At 41.2% G+C, this 25,338-nt stretch overlaps 1 protein-coding gene across 2 annotated transcripts in view; it reads left to right on the forward strand.

The window, feature by feature from the left end:
• The first annotated feature begins 4,888 nt into the window (after positions 1 to 4,888).
• RALGPS1 (Ral GEF with PH domain and SH3 binding motif 1) overlaps positions 4,889 to 25,338 on the forward strand; it is a 129,506-nt gene continuing 109,056 nt past the window's right edge. For both annotated transcript variants that reach the window (XM_075439275.1, XM_075439276.1), the window contains exons 1-3: positions 4,889 to 5,020; positions 9,868 to 9,988; positions 24,013 to 24,139. In XM_075439275.1, the coding sequence (XP_075295390.1) occupies positions 24,083 to 24,139 (57 nt within the window). In that variant the 5' untranslated portion in view covers positions 4,889 to 5,020; positions 9,868 to 9,988; positions 24,013 to 24,082. The remainder of the gene's footprint in view (positions 5,021 to 9,867; positions 9,989 to 24,012; positions 24,140 to 25,338) is intronic.

The raw sequence follows: 25,338 nt of genomic DNA on the forward strand, positions 1-25,338 counted from the left end.
AGTATGAGGCAGTATCAGGGAAAGTACAAAGGCGCTTGTTTGAAAACATAATAAGCAGGCAAAGGACGGTGACTGCCTAGATATAAGTGAAATGTGATGATAAGAAAATAGACATACTGAGGTGAGTGTTAATGGAAAAAAGCCCTTGGAAGTAAAGATAAACAAGTGCTTTTGGAAGAGAAAACTTGGGAAAACAATGAAGGGATATGACCTAAACAACAAGATTGGAAAACTGTCTTTATAGGTTTAATGAGTCAAAACTTGTCAGGCTAGTCAAATAAAGCTGAAATTAGATGTTACAACCAAATTTCCACACTCTGTAAAACACAGTGTCTGTCACTTTGAAGAGCCATTCATAACACATCAGAAGACTTCACAGTCTCTGAACAGTCTTTTTTTAAGATTGGTTTCTCTCCTTTTATAGAGGATATAAAATCTTTTGATACAAAGATGAGGAGTTCCACTGTGCTCAGATATGAGATGACATAGGTCAGTTGCCTGTGTAAACTGGCTGGTAGCTTCAAAGGACCCCTTCCTTGTCTGTTTTGTCCACATGAAGATGTGGAAATAAGAGAAACTGTGGTGGTGAATATAAGATTATTTTAAGATTTAAAAAACGTCTCTAGACTATCAGAATAATTCTGCTATTCTTTGCACTTAACATGTAGAAATTACTCATTTTTTTTCTTGAACTCCCTTTTTTCTAGCTAACTTTACGCTGCGTTTTTGCTGCATAGGATTCTAACTTCATCTAATTCTATCTAGGTTTACACCATTGACCTTGGGTAGCACGTACTTGTTTAAAGTTGCAATCTATGGCAATAATTACAGTGCCATAGTACAGTATGTGTGGTTAAACTTCAACTTATCTGCTTGTTTAGAGTTCGCCCCTAATAACTTGGAAAAATAGGCTATTTCAGTACAGATATCCAATAAAAGACTTGTGTTGCATAAACAAATGTAACTTATTTCCAAAGCACTAATTTGGTAAGGCCTGAAAAAGGTTTCCTCTAAATCAGTTTCAAGCAATGCTGACAGACAAATGCACACACGCAAAAGTTTTGTTATTGAAACTCCATAAAAGTTCATCATTTTAAGTAACAAACAGAACTTCTTGATGCAAGGTAACACTAAGCCTGAACTGCTTATCAGAACTACTTTCATTTTGTTAACTTTTCCTACTTCCGTACATAGTATAACTTGTTTCTCTAAACCATGACTGTAATTTCAGTTGAATAAATATTATAAGCAGGGATTTATCTTTTATTTTATGGATTACCAGCATTGTAAATCTACTCTAGCTATTGCGTATAGATGGTCTTGTAATATAATATAAAGATTTACAGGATGTCACTCGGTACTGCCATATATCTCCTTTGCTGGAAATTACCATTTATGTAGCAGAGTCAGCAGAAGGAAAAGTGTGGCCATTCCCATGCAAAGCCTTATGTGGGGATGGGATTAATATCAGAAGATCATAGAATTTAAAAGCAACAGTAGAAATTTTGACAGAGGTTCTCTCAAAACCCTTTAAGAGATGCAAAGTTCTGTTACTCTAAATGGAATATTAATTCTAAATTTAATTACAGTTTCAGTGTCAATTTCTACCTATTTGCCCAGTGCCCCTGTATCTTTCATGCATGTTGGTGGTTTTCTGTTTATAATGCTATTATTAATGCTATTTGTAATAATTTCTAATCCCCAATAATCCCCAGTATCAATACAGGCTGGGGGATGAAGGGATGGAGAGGACCCCTGCCCAGAAGGACTTGGGGGTGCTGGGGGATGCAAAGCTGGACATGACCTGGCAACGTGCGCTCACAGCCCTGAAGGCCAACCGTGCCCTGGGCTGCATCCCCAGCAGCGGGGGCAGAGGGCGAGGGAGGGGATTCTGCCCCTCTGCCCCGCTCTGCTGAGACCACCCCGGGTGTCCTGCATCCAGCTCTGGAGCCCTCAGCACAGGACAGACCTGGAGCTGTTGAAGAGGGGCCAGAGGGGGCCCCAGCAATGATCTGAAGGCTGGAACCCCTCTGCTGGGAGGAAAGGCTGGGAGAGCTGGGGCTGCTCAGCCTGGAGAAGAGAAGGCTCTGGGGACACCTTACTGCAGCCTTCCAATACTTAAAGGGGGCCTGTAGGAAAGATGGGGACAGGCTTTTCAGCAGGGCCTGTAGCAACAGGACAAGGGTGATGGCTTTAAACTGAAAGAGGGAAGATTCAGACTGGATAGAAGGAAGAAGTGTTTTACACTGAGGGTGGTGAGGCCCTGGCACAGGTTGCCCAGCGAGGTGGTGGATGCCCCATCCCTGCAAACGTCCAAGGTCAGGCTGGACCAGGCTCTGAGTGACCTCATCCAGTTGAAGATGTCCCTGCTCATGGCAGGGGTTGGACTGGATGGCCTTTAAAGGTCCCTTCCAACCCAAACCATTCTGTGATTCTATGAATCCTGTGAAATACCTCAACTTTTCTCAACTTTGCTGGCACATCTGAATTCAGCATCAAGGGAAAAACAGACTCTGAGATCGAATACTTGTTAAAAAGGTGAGTGCTATAAAACAACACTTTTAGCAAAGTGGGAGACAGAAGAAAAAGATTTTGTAAAGAAGTTATGTTAAGAAGGCTAAGGAAAAAAAATTGTTTATATTTAAAAAATCCAGTTCTGTTCAACTGATCTTTGTGCACATGCAGACACACTCCACATTGTTTAACTTTTCATAATTCAAATGTCTTGAAAACAGCTTGAGGGGAAGCTAGGTTAGCCAATGAACATGACATATCATAGAATTTATATTCTTTTAGCAATAATCATGCAGGAAGAATAAAGCCTGATCCCATGGATGCTACATTTCATTTAACTATATGGACTAGCATATGACAATTTTATTGTGCATGGATTTAGGAAAAATTTAAATGGAATATTCAATCAAATGTCTGTTGAACTATAGACAGAAACATTTCATTAAAATTCTGGGAAATTATATGGCTAATGGCATTGTCTAAAGTGGCATTATTTGGGTATGTATTTTGCCAGTCTTTCCAAATAACTCAGTTCAGTAGAACCGTAAATCTTGTCTATGCATTTTTTTCCACCAGAGGGTGCTGGCCAATTTTTAAAAATTTATGTTACATAGGGATAATTTAAGGTGCCCTACATAGCAGAAACCTGAAATAGGAACTAAAAAAGATGTTTCCAATCTTTGTTTATTATGATACCCTCAACGGGAGCAGCTGTTGCATAATTCTGTTCTTGGCAGGGCAGTGTTTATATCCAGACTTTCAGAGGGTGTCCTGCTGTAATGTACAAGACCTGTTTAGGCGGTGGACATTATCATTCTGCAGTACTTAAAGCATCAATTTGGAAACGCTGACTTAGAATCTCACAATTGTTAGGAAAAGAAGCAGCTAGCTTTGTTGGGTTTTTTTTCTGAATCCTTGTAGAAATAACCAGTAGCTGGTTTGGTTTGGTTTTTTTAAAGAGGATTGTAGCCCATGAACTGCTGCTTTCATGCACTGGTATAGTGTTACAGGACACAGTGGAAAACATTTTGCCAGAGAATCTGGTACACTTGCTTTAGTGGAAGCTGGTGCTAGAGTTTTTAGAGGAAAGTGTATGTAGCTTAGCAGTACAAATAGGATAAACTCTAATAAGTAACGAATAGTCTACACCTATGAAATGTTTGGAGATTCATATTCAGACATTCTGAGAGAAGGGAAATGTAGGGAAAATACCTTTCCATGTAGTGCATTTGGCTTTGATGTGGATATTGGAGTTGTGAGCGTCAGTATTCACAAGCAGATCCCAAATCTATGTTTAAAGATATTCTTATGGTTTATTCTCAAAATGAATCCTTCTGCTTTGGAAAGAAAGCTCATATATGTTTAATTGGGATGTCTGAAGATGTTTGCACTGCTCTGGATTTGACAGTCACTGAAGACCTTTAGTAACTAGACGAGTGGAAAGACAACTTCTACATGTATTCTAGACATCATGCAGTCTCTCAAAACTTCCTCCGATAACCTGAGGAGGCTTTTGTTCGCTTACGTATGACACTGCAGTTCAGTCTGATGCACTGGAAAGCAATCCTGCATGTAGCTACCAATTCACAGAGCAAATGTTTTCCCTGTCGTGATGCTTGCAGACTACCTGCCCACTGGACGTTGCTCTAAAGAAGCTGTAATTCAGAGAAAGATGCGCCTTCATTTCGCCACATAGTTTCAAGCACTGAAGGTTAAAAACATACCACTTCTAAGAGTTACCGCAGTTAGTGTGTGGCAAATTTAACGGTGAGTTGAAATGTCCTCACTTTCAAGTGTCTTCAGGAAGGCCACAGAGCCCGGTTTCACTGCCCCCGCAGAGCACGCTCCTGTCGCTGTCAGAGAACTCCAGCGCTGCTGCTCGTACGGGAACCCGAACCCGGGTGTGGTTTGGGGATGTTCTTCGATGTACTGGGAAAGGTGAGACAGCCGTACTGCAGCAGGTGACGTGCGGATAAAAGAAGGGACTGCTCGTCTCTGCGTACGGACTCGGCCGCGTCTCCTCGGGGGGGGGAGCACCTGGAGCGGCCGCTGGCTCGCTGCAGGCTCGGGAACGGGAGGGAGCACCGGCGCGCTGCTCGGCGGGGACGGCAACGGCCTTCCCCGGAGCCCGGGCTGCGGCCCGGCCCGGCCCAGCGATCCGCCGCCGCGCCCGCCCGTGCCCAAGGACAGTGCCGCGCACCTGCAGACGGCGGCGGCTCCTGCGCAGAGGCTGCGCGCTCGCACGCTCCCGCCCCGCCCCGCGCCGATTGGTAAGCACGCGCGTGCGGAGCAGCGGTTGGCCGACGGTCCCGTCAGTCCGGCGCGCCCCGTCCCCTCCCCTCGATCCCCCTCAGCCGGCCTGGGCCTCGTCCGCGGCGGCTGCGCTGGGTGGGGGGGCTCGGGCGGGAGGCCTGCGGCGCTGCGGGCGCGCCCTGCCCCGGTGCCGGCGGGGTCCCCGAGCCGAGAGGGCTCGCGGGCGACGCCGGGGACAGTCGTCCCCGGACAGGTGAGACGTTGGGCGAGCCTGGTGGGATAGGTGGGATCCGATCGCTCCCCCGCCCCCGCTGGCGCGGGGCGGCTGCGCTCGCACTGCCCCGCCCTCGGCTCGGCCGCCGCAGCCTTCCCGCCCGCCGTTGTCCCCGCTTCGGGCGCGAGCCGCGGGCGAAGCTCTGCGGCAACGGGCCCGACCGGGAGCCCACCCGCCAGGGGCGCGCCGCTTGCGGGAAGCCCACGGCTCCCGAGCCTCCGGCGGGGCAGGGGGGCGGCGGCACGGGGCGGAGCCCGTCTCTTCAGGCGGCGGTGGCGCGGCCTCCGGCGCCGCCCGCGGGCAGGTGCGCGAGCGGGGGAGTAGCCGCGCCGCTGCCCGCGCCCGCTGCCCGCGCCCGCCGCCGCGAGCCCCCTCTTTGCGGGCGCCGTTCCGGGTTCGGGCTCCGCCGGGCTCTGGCGGGCGGCGGGTTCCCGCGCTGCCAGCGCTCGCCTGGCCGCCGCGCGGCCTTCCGGCGGTAGCCCCGGGGGACCGCGGACCCGCGCGACGGGCGCGTGGCCGGCCGGTCGCCTGCAGGCGGTGCGCCGGCGGCCGGGTGAGGGTCTCGCGGTGGGCCGCGCGGCCCCGCAGGCGCTAGTGCCCGGCGCGCGCCCTCCCGCAGGTGCTGCCCGGGCGTTGGGTTGGGGGGGGCGGGTCCTGTGTGGGGCCGTGGGCTCGGAGGGTGCTGCGCGTTTGGAGGCAGGGCGGGCAGCGAGAGCCGTCGTCCTCCGTACTTGTTTCATCTGGGCGTGTTTGTTGTGCAGGGTAACGGGGGGGAGCAGGTGGAAACCTACTGGGTTTGGCCACGTCCTCCGCTGGGCTCTTTGAATAGATCTGAAAACTGTTTGCTTGTCACGTCAGTGATACTGTGCAGGTGTTGTTCAGGAGCCTTGGCTGGCTGAGATCTCTTTTCGGATCACTTCAGATAATTTTTGGTCTGGCTTCAGCAGGCTTCGGCATGTCGATGGTTTTGGCACGTAGTGGGGAAGGAACTGTTGTTGAAATTCTCGGTTGTAGAACTGCAGCATGTCTGTTGTCCTGAACTCAAGAAAGCAGAACGTATGCAGTCTCTTGTTTTATTTATTATTGAAAAAAAATTAAATCTGGGTTGGTCCCTCTTACGACGTGTAAAGATATTCCCTGCCTTGAAGACCTTAGAGTTGAATGTAGCAATCTGCCTTTCCTGTCCAACAGATGCTTTCAAACTCAGGCTTGTTTTCATGTTGAACATTCGTGCAGTGCCTGGTAGTTATTCGTGTGTGAGGAGGACAGGAGGAGTGTGTAATGAGGACAGAAATATGTGGGCTCGTTTGCTCATTTTCCATGTGTTGTCTGTCCTGCATGGTGTAGCACCATTTTGAAGAAAAATATTAGAAAACTCTTATTTTAACCATTATTTTATTCATTTTTCTGTTTATTTTCCTTATTCTAGTGAAGGAGTGGCATCTAGAAATCAAGATGAGCAGTAGTTATGAGCTTTGCTTTTTGTTCCCTGTAAACTTTGTTCCCAGACTCGTGGCACATTTCATAATCAAACTTTACATGTGGATATGATAGTATATTAAAAGCATTACTATGAGCAATTTAGAAAATAATTTATTGTGTATACAAATGTAAAATATCTTTGAAGCAGACTTATATAGGAAGCACAGCTCTTGTCAGAATATGAGAATGAGAAACATATTCTTTAAAAAAAAAGCCTCTAAGTGACCATATTTTCTATCCCATTCAGTGTTTTCTTTGACTAAGAGTGATGAAATTGAATTGCGTTTATTTTTTTCAGTCACTTTGGTTAAAGTAATATGTTGTATTGAGGGTCAGCAAAAGCTCATCTTTCTCAACTGCTAAAACCTAGAGTTTTTTTAATTAAACTTCAATTTTCAACAACATTTCTCTGTCTAAAATTTTTATTCTGCAAATTTTTGCTCCCATTTTTCATCATACTGGGGGTATTAGCCCATATGGGTTGGGGGTGGGGTTCCACAGAGATTTTTGATACCCTCATTTTTAAAAGGAAGGTAAAAGTTCTGCCCCAGAATTAGCAGTAAAAATGTTTTAAGAATTTGAGATGAGAGACTTAGAGCAAGATCAGCCTAATTGATTAAATGCAAGATCAAGGAAGGTCTTGGAACACAAAAGAGAAATGTTTGCTGCAGCCAGCCTCTTCAAGATAGGGAAGAGAGAGATCTGTGGGAACATCGAAGTGATCAGAGAAGTGTTAGTGGTAAGGGTTTATATAAGACCACCAAAGAACGTGTATACAGTGGGTGTACATCTTGGACAGTGCATGGCGTTCGTCTGTACCCATCCTCAAAGGGTGTGAAAAAATTAGAGAAGCTACAGAGAGGGGCAGTGAGGCTGAAGTGAAGGATGTGGTTGACTTACCAGGGGCAAAGTGTAGCTTGTCCAGGAGCCCTCAGCTTACAGGAGATGTCTGAGGGAGGGTATGGTGTCTTTCTAACACCATTTTTGCGAAGGTGAACAGGAAAGACTGCTTTTTGTACTCGTCATCTTTAATGCAAGAACCAGAGAGCGTAAAATAAGACTTAACGAAAACTAGCTTCAGGAGCTGACATTTTTCACAAGAACATTAGTTTTCTCACAAGCTGCAGAACTTCTCATTAGAGGATGTTGTAGGTGCTCCAAGATCTGCAGAAAAACTTTGTATATTTGCAAAGCAACTGGATAAATTCAGAAGAGGGAACTCTAGATCAAGTATTAGGTGCAGGGATTTTTATCTGTGACTTAGGAAGTCCCTGAACTGCAAATCATGATCAACTGGAAAAAACATTTAGAGGAAGTAATGCTGCGTGGTTTCCTTCATCTTCTGTTTTTGGGTACATTCTACATATGAACCGATGTGGAGTCTGAAAGCTGTGCCGCACAGATAGGTAGGTTCTCCTGATAAAGCTGCTGTTATGTTTGCAGGACAAGCAAATGAAACTGAAGCCGAAACACTTCAAATGAGAAATCAGGATGAAGTTCTGGAGCAAGAAAACAGGACGCTTTGGATCTCTCCGTTCTCTTTCAGGAAAAACATCCCACGTTCAATTTGAGATAATTTTTTGAGGCCAATGCATAAACATAAGGATTTAGCACTATTTTACAGTTACCTAAGACATGGTTTGGGATTATCTAATTTTTATAGTTTTTTCTGGTTCCTGTCATTCCTTTGTATATGTAGTCCTAAATATTTTCCTTGGCTCAAAGCCTTTCATCAACTATAGTGGATAACTGGATTATTGTAAAAAATTATTTTTACTGAGTTTGTTGTGTGAAACACATGCTTCAACTTGAATGAATGTTAGTCTCATTAAAGTCGTTCAGCTAATTTGTGGCGAGGTGCAGAGGTCTTTAACACAGGATTCCAAATATTGATGATTTTTTTTTTCAAGAAGAGGCTCTTTTGTTCCCTGTTTGTTAATGTTTTCATGGACTTCTGTTTGCTGCTATGAGGTGGCATATGTATCTGTTCCTGATAAATTTTTTCTGTCTGCCTGACTGATTTCTGCCTTCAATACCAAATGACCTTTGACTATTAACAGCATGGGGGAAGTGAAGAAACAGGAAGAATTAATGTTGCCTAATTGAGAAGTTCACATACTCTGGAGACTGCCAGCACGTAGTTTGTAAAGGCAGTTTTTTCAGATGTATCAAAATTTTACTTGGAAAGGTAGTTTTCAAAGTCATTCAGAGTGAAAGAAGTAGACAGAATAGAGCGCTCACACAGACGCACACATAAAGCAAAAACAGAATCGCCAGGGAACAAATCTGATTGACAAAGTTGAGGTGGGATGTGAACATACATTATGTCTGTAATTTTGGTTGAAATACTTACGTGCTAACTACTTCGTAACTTGTCATTCTGATTCTTTTATGAACCAGGATCATTTGCTCATGCAGGGAGTGTCTGCTGTATGTTTACTCGGAATTTGGATGAGTTTTGAGAGTATGAAGAGAATAATACTTTTACAATAAAGGATAACTTTCTTTGATGCCAGTAGCAATGACATGTTTTTAAAGCCTAGAAGATACACATTTTTGTAAGCGGAGGTTCCTTAACAATAGGAGAATAGAGACTATAGTAGAGGCACAATAGTAACACCATGTGATCTGCAATAATTTTTAACTTTATCAAAGCAGTGTGGGCTTTAGTGGGATTTTCATTTCAGTTTCCACATGGAAGTGTCTGTCTTGGAGTTGATTTTCTTCTCATTTGGTGTATAATTTTCTTAAATATTAGCTGTTATATAAGTTGGTTTAAGGCAAAAGAGGAGAAAAGGGAAGGGCTATGTCTGAATATCACCAAAGCAAGTTAGCTAAACAGTATTTTCTCAGGTTTGTTTCTGATCATGTGGTGGAAGAGCTGTGGTTTAATTTGCTTATACAGGGAAAGAAGAACGATTGTATTTGGATTTGTGTCCATTCTGCTTTGTTTAGTTAAGTCTTGAGGAAAACGAAGTGAGCATGAGTAGCATAAAGCACTGTGAAAGAAGTGATTAAAACCTATAGGCAAACCCCTATGAGCTTGGATGTTGTGTTGATTGACAAAGTGAGGAAGAGTTACAGGTACATATTTGGAGAATATTTAGTTGTGAAATTCCTAATATGTTGCTGTTCCCTCTGTGATGTGTTCGTTAGTTCTTCTGAGTTTTGGAATTTGTTACATACTGATGAAACTAGAACAGGGAACTAGCCATCAAAGCTGGGAGGGAGGTCTAAGAATAAAAATACCAGAGTGCATGTTTCAGTTAAGGAATGCACAGTTTGAGAACAACTAACTTATATAATAAATGTCACTGTAATCCTGTTTTCCTGTTAATTTTCAGGAATGTCATGCTTCTAAACAAGATGGAAACCTGCTGAATAGCCAGAGCTAGACCCAACAACAGACTGATCGACATGTGCAACAAAATGGGTTGAGTGAGTGCAGAACTAGCTTATTCCACTGTAAGTATGCAGCTGTAATTTAAGTAGCAGGTATTTTCCTATTTTCACTTAACATTTAATACCAGAGATTACAGAAGTGTCTGTCAGTTCTGTTTAGAGAACCTAGAGTCATGTTAAGAGTCATGATAGTATTATACTGTAATAGAGCAGATAGATTTTTCTTTTCCTATGACTGTTTTATTGAGATTCTCCTGAAGTATAGTTCTGCTAAGTATGCATCTTGTTGTTCTAACCTATGCAAGTCAGCAGATTTACTTGAAGGGTAATGGCTTTTGAGGGAGGACTTCTGCTGGAGAGAGAGCTGCAGGTCTGTCTTGATGTGAATTAGGATGGTATTGGGTTCTTAGCTTGTATTTTTTTTTTTTATTTGTTCTTCGTTAAGGACAAGTACTGCTTTTGTAGTTACTGTTGCTAACCTAGAAATATTTTTCACTTTGTTCCCTTTGACGTTCCACAGCAGTGCTTTCTCCCTTTTTTCTTCATGTTATATGGTAATGTTGAAGTTTCTTAGAATTTGCTGAGGTGGAGTTTGTGTTCGTGTTTTGTTCACATGAAGTAATTGTCATTTGATATAGGGTAACTATGTTTACGTGGCTATAAAAGTTGATTTTTTTTTTCCCGAATGCCAACAGGTGGCTTCCATGATCTGCTTTTGTAAGGGTGACTCCTGCTGCATATCAGATGCATGTAGTCTGGATTAAGATAAAATAATTCATCACAGTAAAACTCCCCAAATGCATTATGGGAAAGAGGTGGCCACTGAAATAGCAATATAGTGTTCTTCCATGGTTCCAGGAAAGTAAAACCAGCAGTTCAAGGACACTGCTTCTAAAAAGTGTCAGCGGGAAACCAGATTCTGATAGCCTGCTTGAATTGATGTGCGTGTTGCAGTCAAGATGTCTTCACATAGTCATCTGTTGGAATGAGGATTGCTTCCAGACTAATTCATTTTAAACCAGTCTTCTGAGATGCATGGGATAGATCTCTATGCTTGATTTACTGTCAAAGTCTAGAGGAAGACTGAGGCAGTTGAAACTGTAGCATGATGCAAATGTTCCTCTAAAATAGTTTCTCTGTCATCTAGGAGTATTTGGAAATTATTTAGGAAGATGAAGCAGATTGAATTATTGGTGTAGAGTGTTGGGAAATTATTAGCTACCTAGATTACCAGCTCTAGTATGTATACTGTTTAAAGCATTCACTGCTCAAGTTTACTATATTGGATGTGGTGATTTCCACTTTATAGTTACTTGCATTAACAGTGCTGTTCTGCCACACTTCTCTCTCTCTCTCTTTATTTTTTTTTTTTTTTGTAATTCTGGGCTGCGTATTGCTTATTCTTCATCTCTGAACCATTCCCACAATGTGCAGTTGTTCATATGACAAAAGAATTATTTAATCTTTGTATTTAGTATCTGTTGCAGACTTCATGTCAGGTTGGTTTTGGACTATTCTTATTTTCTTTTTATTTTCTTATTTCGACTATGTAAGTTTGTGGGTTTTTTCCACTAGTCATGGTTTCCTCTGCCACCCCCCCACCCCCTTTATTTCCCTGCTAACTTTTTAGTCCTGGTACGATTTTTGAGGTGATTATTTATCTCAGTGGATCTTGAGCAGCATCACTGATTTGTTTCTTTTTGTTTGGATTGAAATTTCCGGATTTCTTGGAAGCAGAACCCACTCTTGCAGTGACTGTAAGCCCTGTAACCAGTAAAGATCTCTGAGCTGCTCCTGTACGCATATCTTTTTCCCAAGCTCTCTGTTGCAGGAGCCTCAGATCTACAGTTGGTTTCTGGAACATGTTAACTGAAATAAGTAGGCATTTACACTGTGTAAAGTATTTATTGTGCTTAAATACTCTCAAAATAATAAATGTCTCTGTGCCTCAGTTTTCATTTATATTTACATTGGGACTTCTAACAGTTAAATTCTCGGAGTCATGTAATTCCTCTCCTGTGTACAAAGTGTATTGATTCTGCTCACTCAATCTTGGCCTTCTCCCCACTTCCCCCACCCCGCAAGAGCCTGAGTGTTCCTCTTATTGAACTGTAGTCCCATTTGTCAAGGATGTTCAAAATAGGCCACATCAAGTACTTAAAAGTCCATCACCCAGCGATTTTCTAGTTACCAACCTAAAGGATTCAGACACAAAGAACTGGTTGGTTCTGGATAGCAACCACTATTTTGTTTGCTTAAATGAATAGTCATCAAAACTTTTTCTGCAGTTATCCAATTTACTACTTGTGTTATTCCTAAGAAATAAAGCTGCAGTATTTTGTAAAACTGGGAAGTACTTGTGTCACACTGTAATCCTCTTCTGCTCTCTTACATTCCTGTAGTCCATTCATATCTTCGTTTATGCCATTTGCCCATGTCGCTCTGTGTAACTTCTTGTTTTCCTTGTTGTTGTATGGTGCCTCACACAAAGATTCTTGTTCCTTGGTCAGTGATGAAGAGTCCTAGGACCATTGTAAATCGATCTCTGCCACCTCAGCGCTCAGCATTAATTCAGTGAAAAAATGGGAAGGGGAGGAGAAGGGAACTGGTTTGATCTATTTGCCTTCAGTTAAAGCACTCTTCGCTTTTGTCTTGCTGCTCTTCCTCGTCCTCTGGACGAGGTCCTGTGCAGCCTGCTGTAGGTGACCCTGCTTCGGCAGGAAGGTTGGACTAGATGACCCACAGAGGTCCCTTGCAACCCCTACCATTCTGTGATTCTGTGATTCTTTCCCTCCTTACTGGTTATTTGTTGGCTGCTGTGGTACTGTGGACAAGCATGCTGTACTGCACCAGGAAGAGCACGGCTAGCAGGTGGTAGGATGTGATCCATCCTCTTTACTCAGTACTGGTGAGGTCATATCTGGAGTGCTGTGTCTAGTTCTGGGCTCCCTAGTTCAAGAACGTTATGGGCTGTACTGGTTTTGGCTGGGCTAGAGTCAATTTACTTCACGCTAGCTGGAATGAGGCTATATTTTTGACTTATGCTGAAAGCAATGTTGATGATGCAGGGATGTTTTTGTTACTGCTGAGCAGCACTTCCGCAGAGTCAAGGCCTTTCCTGCCTCTCACGCCGCCCCACCAGCGAGCAGCCTGGGGATGCACAAGAAGCTGGGAAGGAGACACAGCCAGGATGGCTGACCCCAAGTGACCAAAGGGATGTTCTATACCATATGATGTCGTGCTCAGCCTATAAAGCTGGTGGAAGCAGGAGGAAGGGGGGGATATTCAGAGCAATGGCATTTGTCTTCCCAAGTAACTCAGGGAAGTGGTGGAGTCACCATCCCTGGAGGTGTTCAAGAAACGTGTAGATGTGGCACTTTGGGATACAGTTCAGTAGTCATGGTGGTGTTGGGTTAATGGTTGGACTTGATGATCTTAGAGGTCTTTTCCAACCTATGATTCTATCAACTGTTAGGCATGCTGGAGATGGCTGAGCACCTGCTTGTGATAGGAAGTAGTGATTGAATTACTTATTTTGCTTTGCTTGTGTGCATGGCTTTTGCTTTACCTATTAAACTGTCCTTATCTCAACCCGTCAGTTTTCTCACTTTTACCCTTCCGGTTCTCTCTCGCTCAGAGTGAGGTAGTGGCTGTGTGGGACTTAGTTGCCAGCTGGGGTTGAACCACAATGTGGATTTACTGGAATGATGAGTCCAGCAAAGACTCATGAAGATGATTAACGGAGTGGAGCATCTTTCATATGAGGAGAGGCTGAGAGAGCTGGGACTGCACAGATTGGAAGAGAGAAGGCTCAGGGGAGATGTCACCAATGTGGAGAAAAACCCAACGAAAGGATGTAGAGGGGATGGAGCCAGAATCTTTTCAGTGATACCCAGTGAATGGAAGAGGCAATTGGCACAAATTAAAACAGAATATAGTAGAGTACACGGAATTCGACCTAAACACAAGAAAATACTTACCGTGAGAATAATCAAACACTGGAACAAGTTGCACGGAGAAGTTGCATCATCTATGGCAGTAATCAAAACCCACCTGGACGTGGTCCTGGGCAACCTGCCCTGCTTGGGCAGAGGCATTGGACTGTATAATCACAAGAGAGCCCTTCCAGCCTCAGTGATTCTTTTAAAAGATAATTATTAAGATTGTGGGTATTACAGAGTCTGAGAGAGACAGCAGACTTTCGAAACTAATTTTATGTGGGTGAAGCAGTGAAGGAACATGGCAGTAGTTGTGTGGAATAACTCAAGGCGGAATATTCATCACAGTCCTACATGAACATCTTGGTAACTGGAGTGTAGGTTAAACTACGGGCAAGGTAGTAATGGTAGTCATTGCCTCCTCCACTTTGCAAATCTCTTCCAAAGTATTTGCTTTTCCAGTCAAAACGATTTGGAAAAATTAATAGAAATATGAAAATAGTTATGAGTGATAGAAACCCTGAGTAAATTCTGTTCTTCAGGGCTGAGAACAGTACAGTGCAATCAGGCATTGTCTTCTGAATGACTTCACATCAGCCAAGCTGACGCTCTCTTTGTATTTATTTCCATTATTTTTCTAAGGGGTGCTGTAAAATAGGTTTTGAAAGTAATTGCGTAGAAACCCCTAAAACCTAGAAAGCACCTTCTTCCATTTTCCTTTCTTAATCTACGAAAGATGAGTACGTGCTCTTCCCAGAGTCGCGATGGCCGTTAAACCAAGGCAGTGGCGGTTTCGCACGCAGGCCTGTTTGCCGGGTGAGGCGTCGCTGCCACCTGGTGGAGCCTGGAGGGCTGTGAGGTGCTGTCGAGCTGCGTCAGAGGAGGTTTGGTGAGGGGAAAAGCCTGCGGACTGTGGTTGACGCAGAATGAGAGATTCCAGGTGGCAGCAGAGGATACTAGATTTCTTTTTCTGGAGTAGCATATAGTCATTATTCTTGAATTAAGAAATGCAACTTTTTTTTTTCTCTTCCTCATTTATAGTAGAGTATGTGAGATACTCCTGCTGGCAAGAGTTGCAAATACTAGTCCTTACTAGTTCTTCCCTGTAATATATTGTTTATATAATATCTGAAAATATGTTAATGATATTTAGTGTGACAGGCAGGCTGTCTTCTGATACTGACACTGGTACTAAATATAAAATTTCAACTAGTTTTGCTGAAAAATTTAAATCAGAATGCAGTGTTTTACTAGAAATTACTGCTTTAGTTGAGAGGCATTTTTGTCAGTTTCACAATGAAAGTGGAAGGCTCAGTTTGCAGAAGCAGAAAATACATTCCAGATGCCAATAACTTACCATAATGAAGCTTTTATCTAACTTGGGGAGGAGTATCTGTAACACTCTGCTATGGGAGTGTCACATCAGTCAGGCTAAAAAATGGTGAAGTCACCTTGCCATTTCCCAGAAAATCCATGTTTGTATAACAAATTAACAAACTGTTTACTGGTTCCAGCTTTTCTTACGGATGTTTACTGCAGAGTCAGGGCTTTGCAGTGGCGATTTCATTTTGTCGGTGCTGGTGGAACTTGTCAGGTGTGGTTGTGTACTATTTCTGGTAGTTTGTGTTGCTTAAGAAAGTGATTTTCAGCGTTAAAGCTTCTATTGGTATATGTCCTGTATTAATTGGTAGATCATGAAAACAGGAGAGGACTCTGATCATCACTGCTGTCTTCTGTACTGTATGTCATAAAACTTCCTTGAATTCTTGTTCAGTTTTGTTGCAGGGGGTTGTTTTGTGTTTTTATTTAAATAAATAAATAAATAAATAAATTTAACCTTGAAGTAAAGATTTCCAGACATGGGTAAAATTCTACAGTCTACACAAAGTTCTTGAAATGGTTTCTAATTATTAGAAACCTGCACTGTATGTCTTAATTTATTTAGGTGTCCAGCCTGAGGTCTTTCTTAGTAGAATTATACTTTATTATGTTTCCCTTGCTTATACAAGTAGTGTTGATCATATCATTACTTTACTTCTTGATGCATTAATGGTGGTGGAGATAGCAGAATGGAGAGAGGACAAGAGAACACTTAATAGTTAACTTGTAAATATAATAAATGATCATTAGAGGGAATTCAGTTATTAGTGGATATAGTAAAGATATGGGGCATAATCAGGACAAGAGTAGCATCACACATTCAGACCTGCATTGTCAGCCTCCTGCTTTTCCATGGTTTTAGCAACTAAGATATTTAATAATTTTGTAATAAATTTTTATAGTTTAGGAGCATTATGAGCCTTTCCAGTATGATATTGTGCATGCAGCTCTTAAACTATAAGACTGAGACTTTGCATTCATTATAATTTTGAAAAAATAATGAGACCCTATTCTTATTCAGCTTGTAGAATCTCAGTTTACCTTTTTTGGTGTAGTGATGGCCACAGGTTTCTTTATCTAGGTTGTCCTACGACAGTGAGTAATTTTGAAAATCCAGGATTTGGACTGTTGTAGGGCAACCTGGCTATGACAAAGGAATCTGTGGCAGTCTAGTGTAACGTGTGTCTAGTCCAGTAGTGCATATCCTAAAAGCATGACCTGAGCTTTGGATGTTATTTTTAACCTACTGTTAGGTATAATTCAAATCAGTTGTGTATTCATAAAACCAAGAGAGTCTGGGACCTGGATTCTGAAGTTGTTTCTTAAACTCATCACAGCAGCTGCTGCTCTCCTCATGACAGAACTCAATAGCGTGTACATGCTCTAGAGGGGTGGAAGTAGGAGAGTTGAGACAATTTTAGTAAGAGAAATCAACTTTGAATCTGCTTTTTCATGAGGTAGGCTTGATTCATTGTTAGCTTTTGGGAGGTGCTGAAAGAGTTTTTCAGCCTGTTTGCTCAGGAATGATACGTGTTATTGAAGAATATTTATTTACTTCAGTGATTTCAGTTTGTGGTCAGCTAAATCAGTGAGGTTAACATGTAGTTAATCCACGGACCCTTACTAATGTTTATAGTAGTTTTGGTTAAAATCCTATTTCAATCTATTGAAGATTGACAGGTCTAGTGATCCTAAATCTGAGACACACTTACTTTGCTAGTTCTGCTCAACTTCTGTATTTGTGCTGGTAGTATAACAGTGATTGGTACAAGTTGCTGCACTAAACTTTGGAATGCAGTTTCCTTTCAAAAGGTGTATTGTCATTGGATCTTGTCACAGCCCAATATGGGGATTTATGTACTAAACTGTAAATACTATTTCCGTTACATTTTCATTATTATTCATTAACTATAGTAAGAAGTTTCTCAGAAAATAATATGCATTGAACTACTAAATTGTTCGTGGCATATCTTATCTATAGGTGGTACTAGTGCCTAAAGCACAATGAAATAAATTAGGGACTTTCTGGTGAAACGAATACTGAAAATACACAAGACAGTTTTCGATTAGGAGGATCTTCAGTCATATAAATGTAATGACTTTTTTAAATTTTCTATAGCCTAATTGCTTTTTTCTTACTGAATTGTTAGTAGGCAATTATTATTTAAATCCAGGCTTTTGAATACTTCAGAACTTTTCATGTTGTACAAAATGGCCACCAATGTCTAATGTTGAATTATTTCAGAAGGACTTTTGAAATTAAAAGAGCCTTTTCATATAACGCGTTGTGACTGTTTAGACAACTCAGCTGTCCAGCCTCATATGTGCATTTGTGCATGCATTGTATGTCATGAAGGGACTCGGAATGGCATACAAAAGTTTGCTATTTTCTGAAGAAAGTAGGGTTTGCGTGGATGATTTCTGCCTTTAGTATGGAAGATGTGGTCCTTTTCCTCTCCACTTGGCAGAAATTGTGTGTGAGGGGTTGAGAAGTGGGGTTTGAGAGGTGATACTTGACCGGACAGGGGCACTCAGGAAAGTGAAGATACATAGTGTTTGAATGGGAGGGGATTCTGTCAGTCAGGAATAAAATGGTTTTACACCAGTGTTGCTCAGTGTTGTTCTGAGGTTTGTGTATTAACTTTTCTCTAGGTTAGCAAGTATCCACATAGAACTCAGCAGCTGCTTCTTTGAAAGGTTTGAAGAAATTCTCCTCTAGAAATCGTTCCAGACTAGCTTTCTCTATCACTGGAATGACAAAACAGCTGTAAATTGCTCAGACTCAGAATAATTTTGAAAATTTACCTTTTTTCTGGTTTTAATATTAAAATGGTGGTACTAAACAAAAGAAACTTAGCGGGGGGAAGGTCTGTAAGTGTCTGGATACGGAGAACAAGCAGCACGTGGTTTTAGATACCTTGATGTTAATTGCCTTTTTATTTAGCAATAACACAAAAAGATGGGACTCTTTTTTCCCCCCTCTTATGAGCCTCCGGGCTGAAACTGGATGTGATGTAAGTTTCGCATCAGTAGCTGAATGCAAGCCCAGGGGCACAAGTACAACCGCATCATTGTTTCATCCAGTTTTCATAATATAGTCCCATTTTCCTCTTCCAGTACGTTAACTGTGCTGACATATTCTCATTTGTACTCTACGCCCACAGCATCTGAATATGACTTTGTTCGCGGTTCATCAAGGAAAGAAGCATTCTAATGGTGAACATCTGGATGAATAGTTTTGGAATGAAGAAAGAGGAAAATGAGTACAATGATGAAAAACAATTCAGAATTTAATATGGAGCTCTATATGGTCTATTGTAAATCTGTTCTTAGGTTGTGGCAATTGCCAATGAAGTGGAATAGTCTATTGTTGATCTTGCTGGAGGTAGAAAGCAAGATTCTTTCAATATTCCTCATTACCTTATCATGGCTGATGATAGCTAGCCATTCTGATGTTTGATGCCAAATTCTGGAAGGCATTTTCTCTGAGGAGCGGCTGAGGACTCTGGGTTTGTCTCATTTATAGAAAAGGAGGCTGAGGGGCGACCTCCTTGCTCTCTGCAGCTTCGTGAGGAAGGGACATGGAGAGGGGAGGTGCTAAGCTCTTCTCCCTGGGATCCAGGGACAGGACACCTGGGAATGGTTCCAATGCTGAGTCAAGGGAGGTTCAGGCTAGATACAAGGAAACATTTGTTTACCAAGAGGGTGGTCAAACACTGGAACAAGCTTTCTAGACAAGTGGTTGATGCCCCTTGCCTGTCAGTGTTTAAGAGGAATTTGGACAATGCCATGCTTTAACTTTTGGTCGTCCCCGAAGTGGTCAGGCAGTTGGACTAGATGATTGTTGTAGGTACCTTCCAACTGGAACTATTCTATTCTAAATTTATTTTAAAAAAACGCCCCAAACCCAAATTGTAACTTTTATTGTTTCCAACCATATTTATCAGTGCCCGAACAGGGCCATCGTGCTCTTTAATTGTCTTCACTGAACCAGTTGTGCAGCTAAGTGAAGCTTAAGAAAGAACAGTTATCTTTTGGTAGAATACTGAAGTATATTTTCTTAAAAGCATGCTGCAGCTGTCAACTCATGACTCAGTGATACTAGGAAAACCATTATGAACTAGTGAAAGTAGTAAGTAAATAGGGTTTGAAATCAGCTAAGAGAGTTAAATTTTTGAGCCCAGAATGGCCATATCAGTTCTGAGTGAAGGTCTGTCTAGCTCAGTATTTTTTTCCTTCAACAAGAAAATCAATAAGAAAATGGCCATCAGTGGTTACTTACATTGTTACTCTCATATTTGCTGAGAGCAGGGTGAATTGTTAGTAGCTTCCCCAGATTGCTGTGCTAGCATTCACAAGTTAGGGCATAGGGACTTTCTTGGCCAGAGCTTGTATCTGCGCTTAAGAATCTTTTAGTGTCTTTCTTGTGAGTTCGATAGCTAGTAATGAGAATGGACTTACGGTCATTGTAACTGGGTTGTATGCATATGACTAACAGAAATGTAAAATTTCCATTTCTCCTTTCAGAGAATATCACTTCTATGCCATGGATGACAAAATTTAACAAATGCTGGTGAAATAGTGGCTATAGGGGTTATTTTTGTCCTTAGATTTGATGGTGGTGGTTTGGGGTTTTTTTTGTGTTTTCCAGTTTTGTTGTTCTGGCACCGTCTTCAGAGAGGACTACATATATAAAAGGGTTTGTTATGTTAGCAAAGAACAGACAACCTCTGGTGGTATGTGTGTTTGCATTCTGATTTATCCACTTTGCTTCTGGCAGTGTATGAATGAGATCAACTGCAGTGGTACCTGTGAACCTTTTGTACAAACAGATAAGTTGTTTTCTTTGTGGTTTTTTTGTAGCACTGTTTGTGTAGTGCATCATTGTAATGATTAACCTGCGCAAGTTGAAAGAATTTTCATGAAGCAAAAGCTGTGAAAAGAAATTATATGTAATTTTAGTGACTTTTTACCTTTTATTGCCAATATATTGGACCTTTGGTAATTTTCAGAATTTAAAAAATTTCTTTTTAATCTTATTGGAGTGAAATATTGCAAGCAGGGGGGAACAGCTTTTATATTAACTATTTTAAATAACTTTCTGTAAGTAGTCCAACAGCATGTTGTTACAGTAGGCTTAGTAGTAGCTTGTGTTACTCAATTTGCAGAGTAATATCTTTTGTGACAGCAGGTGTGGAAATACTTCATATCACCAGCTGATTTCATAAGAATAAAAACTTGGATTGGACTTAAAAGGATAATTGCTCCCTATGACTTCCCTCAAGGTAGCAAAACAAATGGGTCTGTAGAGAGTATGTTTTCATAGGAGGTGTGAATCTTGGAGAAACCTGTGCACACAGGAAAAAAAAAACACAGTGCATTTTTAATGTTTTGTTATGTTTGAAACATTTTTTTGAAAAAAAAAACAATTTTGGTCATTTTTAGAATGAAAGTATCTAACCTTGTAAGCTGTTTCTGTGTACTGAATGTTGAAAGGCAGAAGTACGTTAGTGCTTTTGGTTGCAGATATTAGAGTACTTTTGTCTCTTTTATGGTTTAGTGAATGTTAAAACTTGGAGTATAACTGAGATTGGACAGGATACAAGATCACCTATGGGATTTTTCTTTCCATTTTCAGAGCATTTTTGAGCCCCCCCCCGACCTAGAAATACTTTGCAGTCTGTTAGTGTTCAAAATATGAGTTAATTTTATTAGGGCACAAGATAAAGAAAATTGCTTCTTGACTACTTAACTGAAGAGATTCCGGCATTATTTGAAACACAGTTACTGATTTGTTTCATGCATGCCCATGCGATCCTGGGGAGAGTTGTTTGTCATGTAAAGCCTTGTAGGGATGGCAGGTGGGGTGAAGACCTCATCTTTCTCAAAGAAGTAAGATAAGAGGCTATTTTTACTCTCAGCTGCTTGCTGTTCCAGCATTTTCCTGTTCATGAGATCAGAGTGTTGTGTGGGAAAGGGTGAGGACGCAAAGGGAGACATGGCAGTATCCCTAGTTGTATATTTGAGCAGCTGCAGATTTTGCTAAAATAGTATGTGTACAGGAGTCTGGGGCAATGGTTGCCATGGGGTTCACCTGTGTGAGCTGTGGGGCATGATGAAACAACCATGCTGTTTGTTTTCTCAATTTAAAGTGAATCAGAGCTTGAGCTGACTTCGTAATTCTGTAAGCAGTTCTTGGTTTTTGTGTGTGCACATGCTTCTACACATGCAGAAACACACAAATAGTTCTGCTCTTAGTATGTATGTGCATGCTATATCTGAAAAATGATTACTAGCTCTCTGCTAGCAGCACGCTTAAAGTGTGTGTACATTTTCTGCAGCACTGCCAGTTCTTCACACAGTGAAACAGGGCTGTGTGGTGTCTGTATTTTACCCTGTGCCTAGCAGTCAGTTTAGGTTTAAGAATTAGAAATAGTCAGGTAGTTTAGTTTTCACCCCATGGGCATAATACTGATTATTTAATTTGGGAGGTAAAGTTCTTTCTTTTGATGAGACAGTTGTTTGGATTCAGCAGTATCTTCTGTGCAATCCTGCAGGTCTGAACTGTGTTAGCTTTTTTTTATGCCTGTCTTAACAAGCTGTCACTTAAGGTTCCATTTGAATTCTCAGATCTGAATCTTGCGAAGCATCGCTTACCTGACAAAGCGTGAGGCAGATCTTGTACTAAGATCTTCTTTATAGAGAATGTTAGCAATGGATCACGTTGAACACTGTAACTTCAGTAAGGCTTGTAAACATCCATGGCAGTCCCCATGTTCACTTAATCAGCCTTTTCATTGTAGTCCTAAGAGTCTGTTAATGTATTCCTAGAAGATTGTTTACGATGTAAGAGTAGTCTTAGATTTGAAATTATGTGGGCTCTGATTCATAATTCAGTGAACATAAACTTCAAATATATCATTGTGATGTATTAGATGACAAGATTTTCAGTGATTGAGATAAAAGCATAACGTGGTATGTTGAATGTTTAACAGAAGGACCTTGGCAGGTACTGTGTCATTGTGCTAATCGTTGTTGGACCATTAAAGAAAGGGTAGCTTCAACCTATTAAGCCAGTAGTGTTAGTATGGATGCCCAAAATGCACCAAATACACTATCTATGTGAAGCCTGATTTAGCTGTGTTTGAGTAGAATTTGAATTTTGGTTCTAGCTTTTACTTCAGATAAATTTAGAGAATGCTTGTTTCCAGACAGCGTCTTCTATAGGAACAATGAATTAATTCTTAAGTTTTTCAGCAATAATCAGAGGTCGAGTGTGAGGGAGTGACCAGACATATCCGTTGGTGACAATTTTTTAAATGACATGAAAGAGCCTGAGCGATTTTCTGAATTAGCCAACTTTATGGTCAAATTTTTCTTTGCTGTCTAGATTTGAAAATAAAATTGCTTAGGGCTCCCTTCACTCCTCCTTACATAAAATTTTGACCAAAACAAATGATTTTTTGCCTGCAAGTATCTGTTGTTGTCATTGGGTAACTGATTTCATTTAAAAATGTGAGTGTGATTCTGAGAACCCTTGCTGTCTGAATTAAGTCTATAATTATGTCAATTGTTCTCATTTTAGTTGTGCCTATTTATATACAAATTTTATTTTTCCTGAATGAGATGCAGCTTAATTAGATTTGTGGAATTGTATATCCACCAGTGTCTGTATGGTACATATCCTTTAGTGTATAGTAACTAACATATGTTCAAGAAGGTGAAAGCTGATTCCCTGATATCAGGGAGATAAATATTTATAAATACTTAACACTTATTTTTGTTCAATACTCAGGGATATGCTGTCTCATAATTATTTGTGCTTTATTTCAAGATTGTAGTTCTCTTAGACATAAGTATTAGTGTTTTCATGAATGGCTTTGTTAATTCAGAACTGCAATATGGGGTTTCTGGGGTGTGGGTTTTTTAGTTTTTATTAAACACTTTGTGATTCTGGAGTGGATTATTTGATCTAAGTGGCTAGAGGCAGCTTCTTCATCATACAACATACTCAGGTTTTTTGCAGTCCAGTCTTTTGGTTTCTGGAGGAAGCTTAAGGTATATCACATATTTGAAGTCTTAAGCCAATTTGGAACTGTATGTGTCTGCTTAATCAAGCTTGGGAGAAGTCTCACTTCAGACAGTGCTGTTGCTGGATTAACCGAGATCCTTGAGGTTCATCCTTCCAACCAAGAAGGATGTTGTTGGCCAGTTTCTCTTCTCTGGAAAACTTCTGTTCTTTGGGGCCTGATATCAAATGCTCTGAGGTGCACCTGTCTCTGTAGATACTAGTGAAGGCCTAAGCAGCTGCAAATAGGATTTGCGCATTAGAAAGATACAGTGGGACTTAAATCACCGGTTATGAGACTAATTCAAGTGAAGAAGCACCATTTTTTCAGTCAGTTAATGGATCAGCTTGGATTTCTTATTTTAAAATATGTTACGGCAACCTGCAGTTTCTGTGTGAATATTGCCTAGCATGGATTTTGTATAAAAACTAATTCAACATCAATGACAAATAATATACTTTTTCCCCCCCCCCACATTTATTGAGTTGATAGGAAGCGGGGATAAGGACTTGGCATGGCTTCAGCAATAGTAATTTATACTCCTTCACAGTTGGTACCTGAAAGAGAAAAGACAGTCTAGCTCCTAAGGTCATCTTGTTTCTAAAGTTCTTCTCCCTGAGAAAGAACAATGAAATCTCATTTGTATGGATGGTTTTTCAAAATTTTATTTATTTATTTACACGAGTACATTGCTTTGCAGGAATTCTGTTTTCACCATGTTGTCTCACCAGTGCTGGATGAGCTGAAACTTCCTGCATCTTGGGGAGAGCATGTATAAAAGGAATGACCTCATGGCCAATGTGATGGTCACCTCCGCCACTCCAGAGGTACAGTTCCTTGGTTTTTGTTAGCTCCTGTGTCAAAATGGAAATTTTGGCTTGTTTCAACTTTCACAGAACCCCTTTCCACTACCTGTCATGTCAGTCCTTTTTCTTATGCATGGTGTAATATTTCACAACAGAGGAATTTTAGAATACTCCATGGTGCTGAGTGTTCACAACCTTTTTTTTTTATTGCTGTTGGTGATGATTACTCATTCATACTAGTTTTAAATAGCATTTTTGATCAGTAACTCTGTGACTTACAGCAGCTGTTTATTATTAGTGAGTTAAGAGCAATGTAACATACCATCTAAATGGAGCCAGTCAGAAATATTCCAGATGATTTTTTTTTTTTTAATTTACTAGTCTACTAGTAAGAAAGTGCTCTTGTAAGATTTTGTTCATTTTAACCCTTTGGAGACCAGGCTGCTCTATTGTGCTGTTTCCAAAAACTACCTAGTTTTGTGCTGAGCTGCTGTGCATAGCTAACAGCCTGTGTTTGTAGGTCCAGGACAACCGACTGAGGACTGCTTGGGAATTAGTCACCCCTACTGAGTTTTTCTGGTTTTTGACTTTCGTGTAATACTATGATGAAATATTATAAATCAGCTACAGTAAAGCTGGCCCAGTAAAGCACATGTTTTAAGTGATTTGAAGTACTTTTTGCATTTTAAAAAGGTAACATTTTGATCAAATTCTTCCCCGGCTGAAAAATTCTACTTCGTCATCTCTTAAGACAGCTGAAGAGCTGTGTGAAGCAAGTTTTTCCATCTTAGTGCTGCCTTTTGCACACACAACTTGATCCTGTCAAAGCAATTGTCCTGATTTTCATGAAACAAATCAGCTGTGAGCCATCTTTAAAAATCTTACAACAAAACAAAAATACATGATACAGTTGTGCCCTGCAGACGGTCATTTTCTGGAATGTAGTATAAATGCCCTCAGACTAACAAAAATAGTTTTTTATTCTCTCAAAGTAGGGGACATTTTGAATTGGGTATGTAAGCACACAATTTTGAAATTCCTCTGCAAAATAATAATATAAAAAACTTTCACGCACCATTTTGTCAGAACAGAAATATCTGTCATAGACCAGAGCATAAGTCTTCAGGGTCAAACCAAAGATTCTCCCAATACGTTGTTCTGCCTCTGATAGGGGCCAAGAGCAAATGCATGAAGAAGGGCACAGGAGCAGTGCAAGTCCA

The sequence above is a fragment of the Opisthocomus hoazin genome, chromosome 19 (genome assembly GCF_030867145.1).
Source record: "Opisthocomus hoazin isolate bOpiHoa1 chromosome 19, bOpiHoa1.hap1, whole genome shotgun sequence".
NCBI classification, from domain to species: Eukaryota; Metazoa; Chordata; class Aves; order Opisthocomiformes; family Opisthocomidae; genus Opisthocomus; species Opisthocomus hoazin.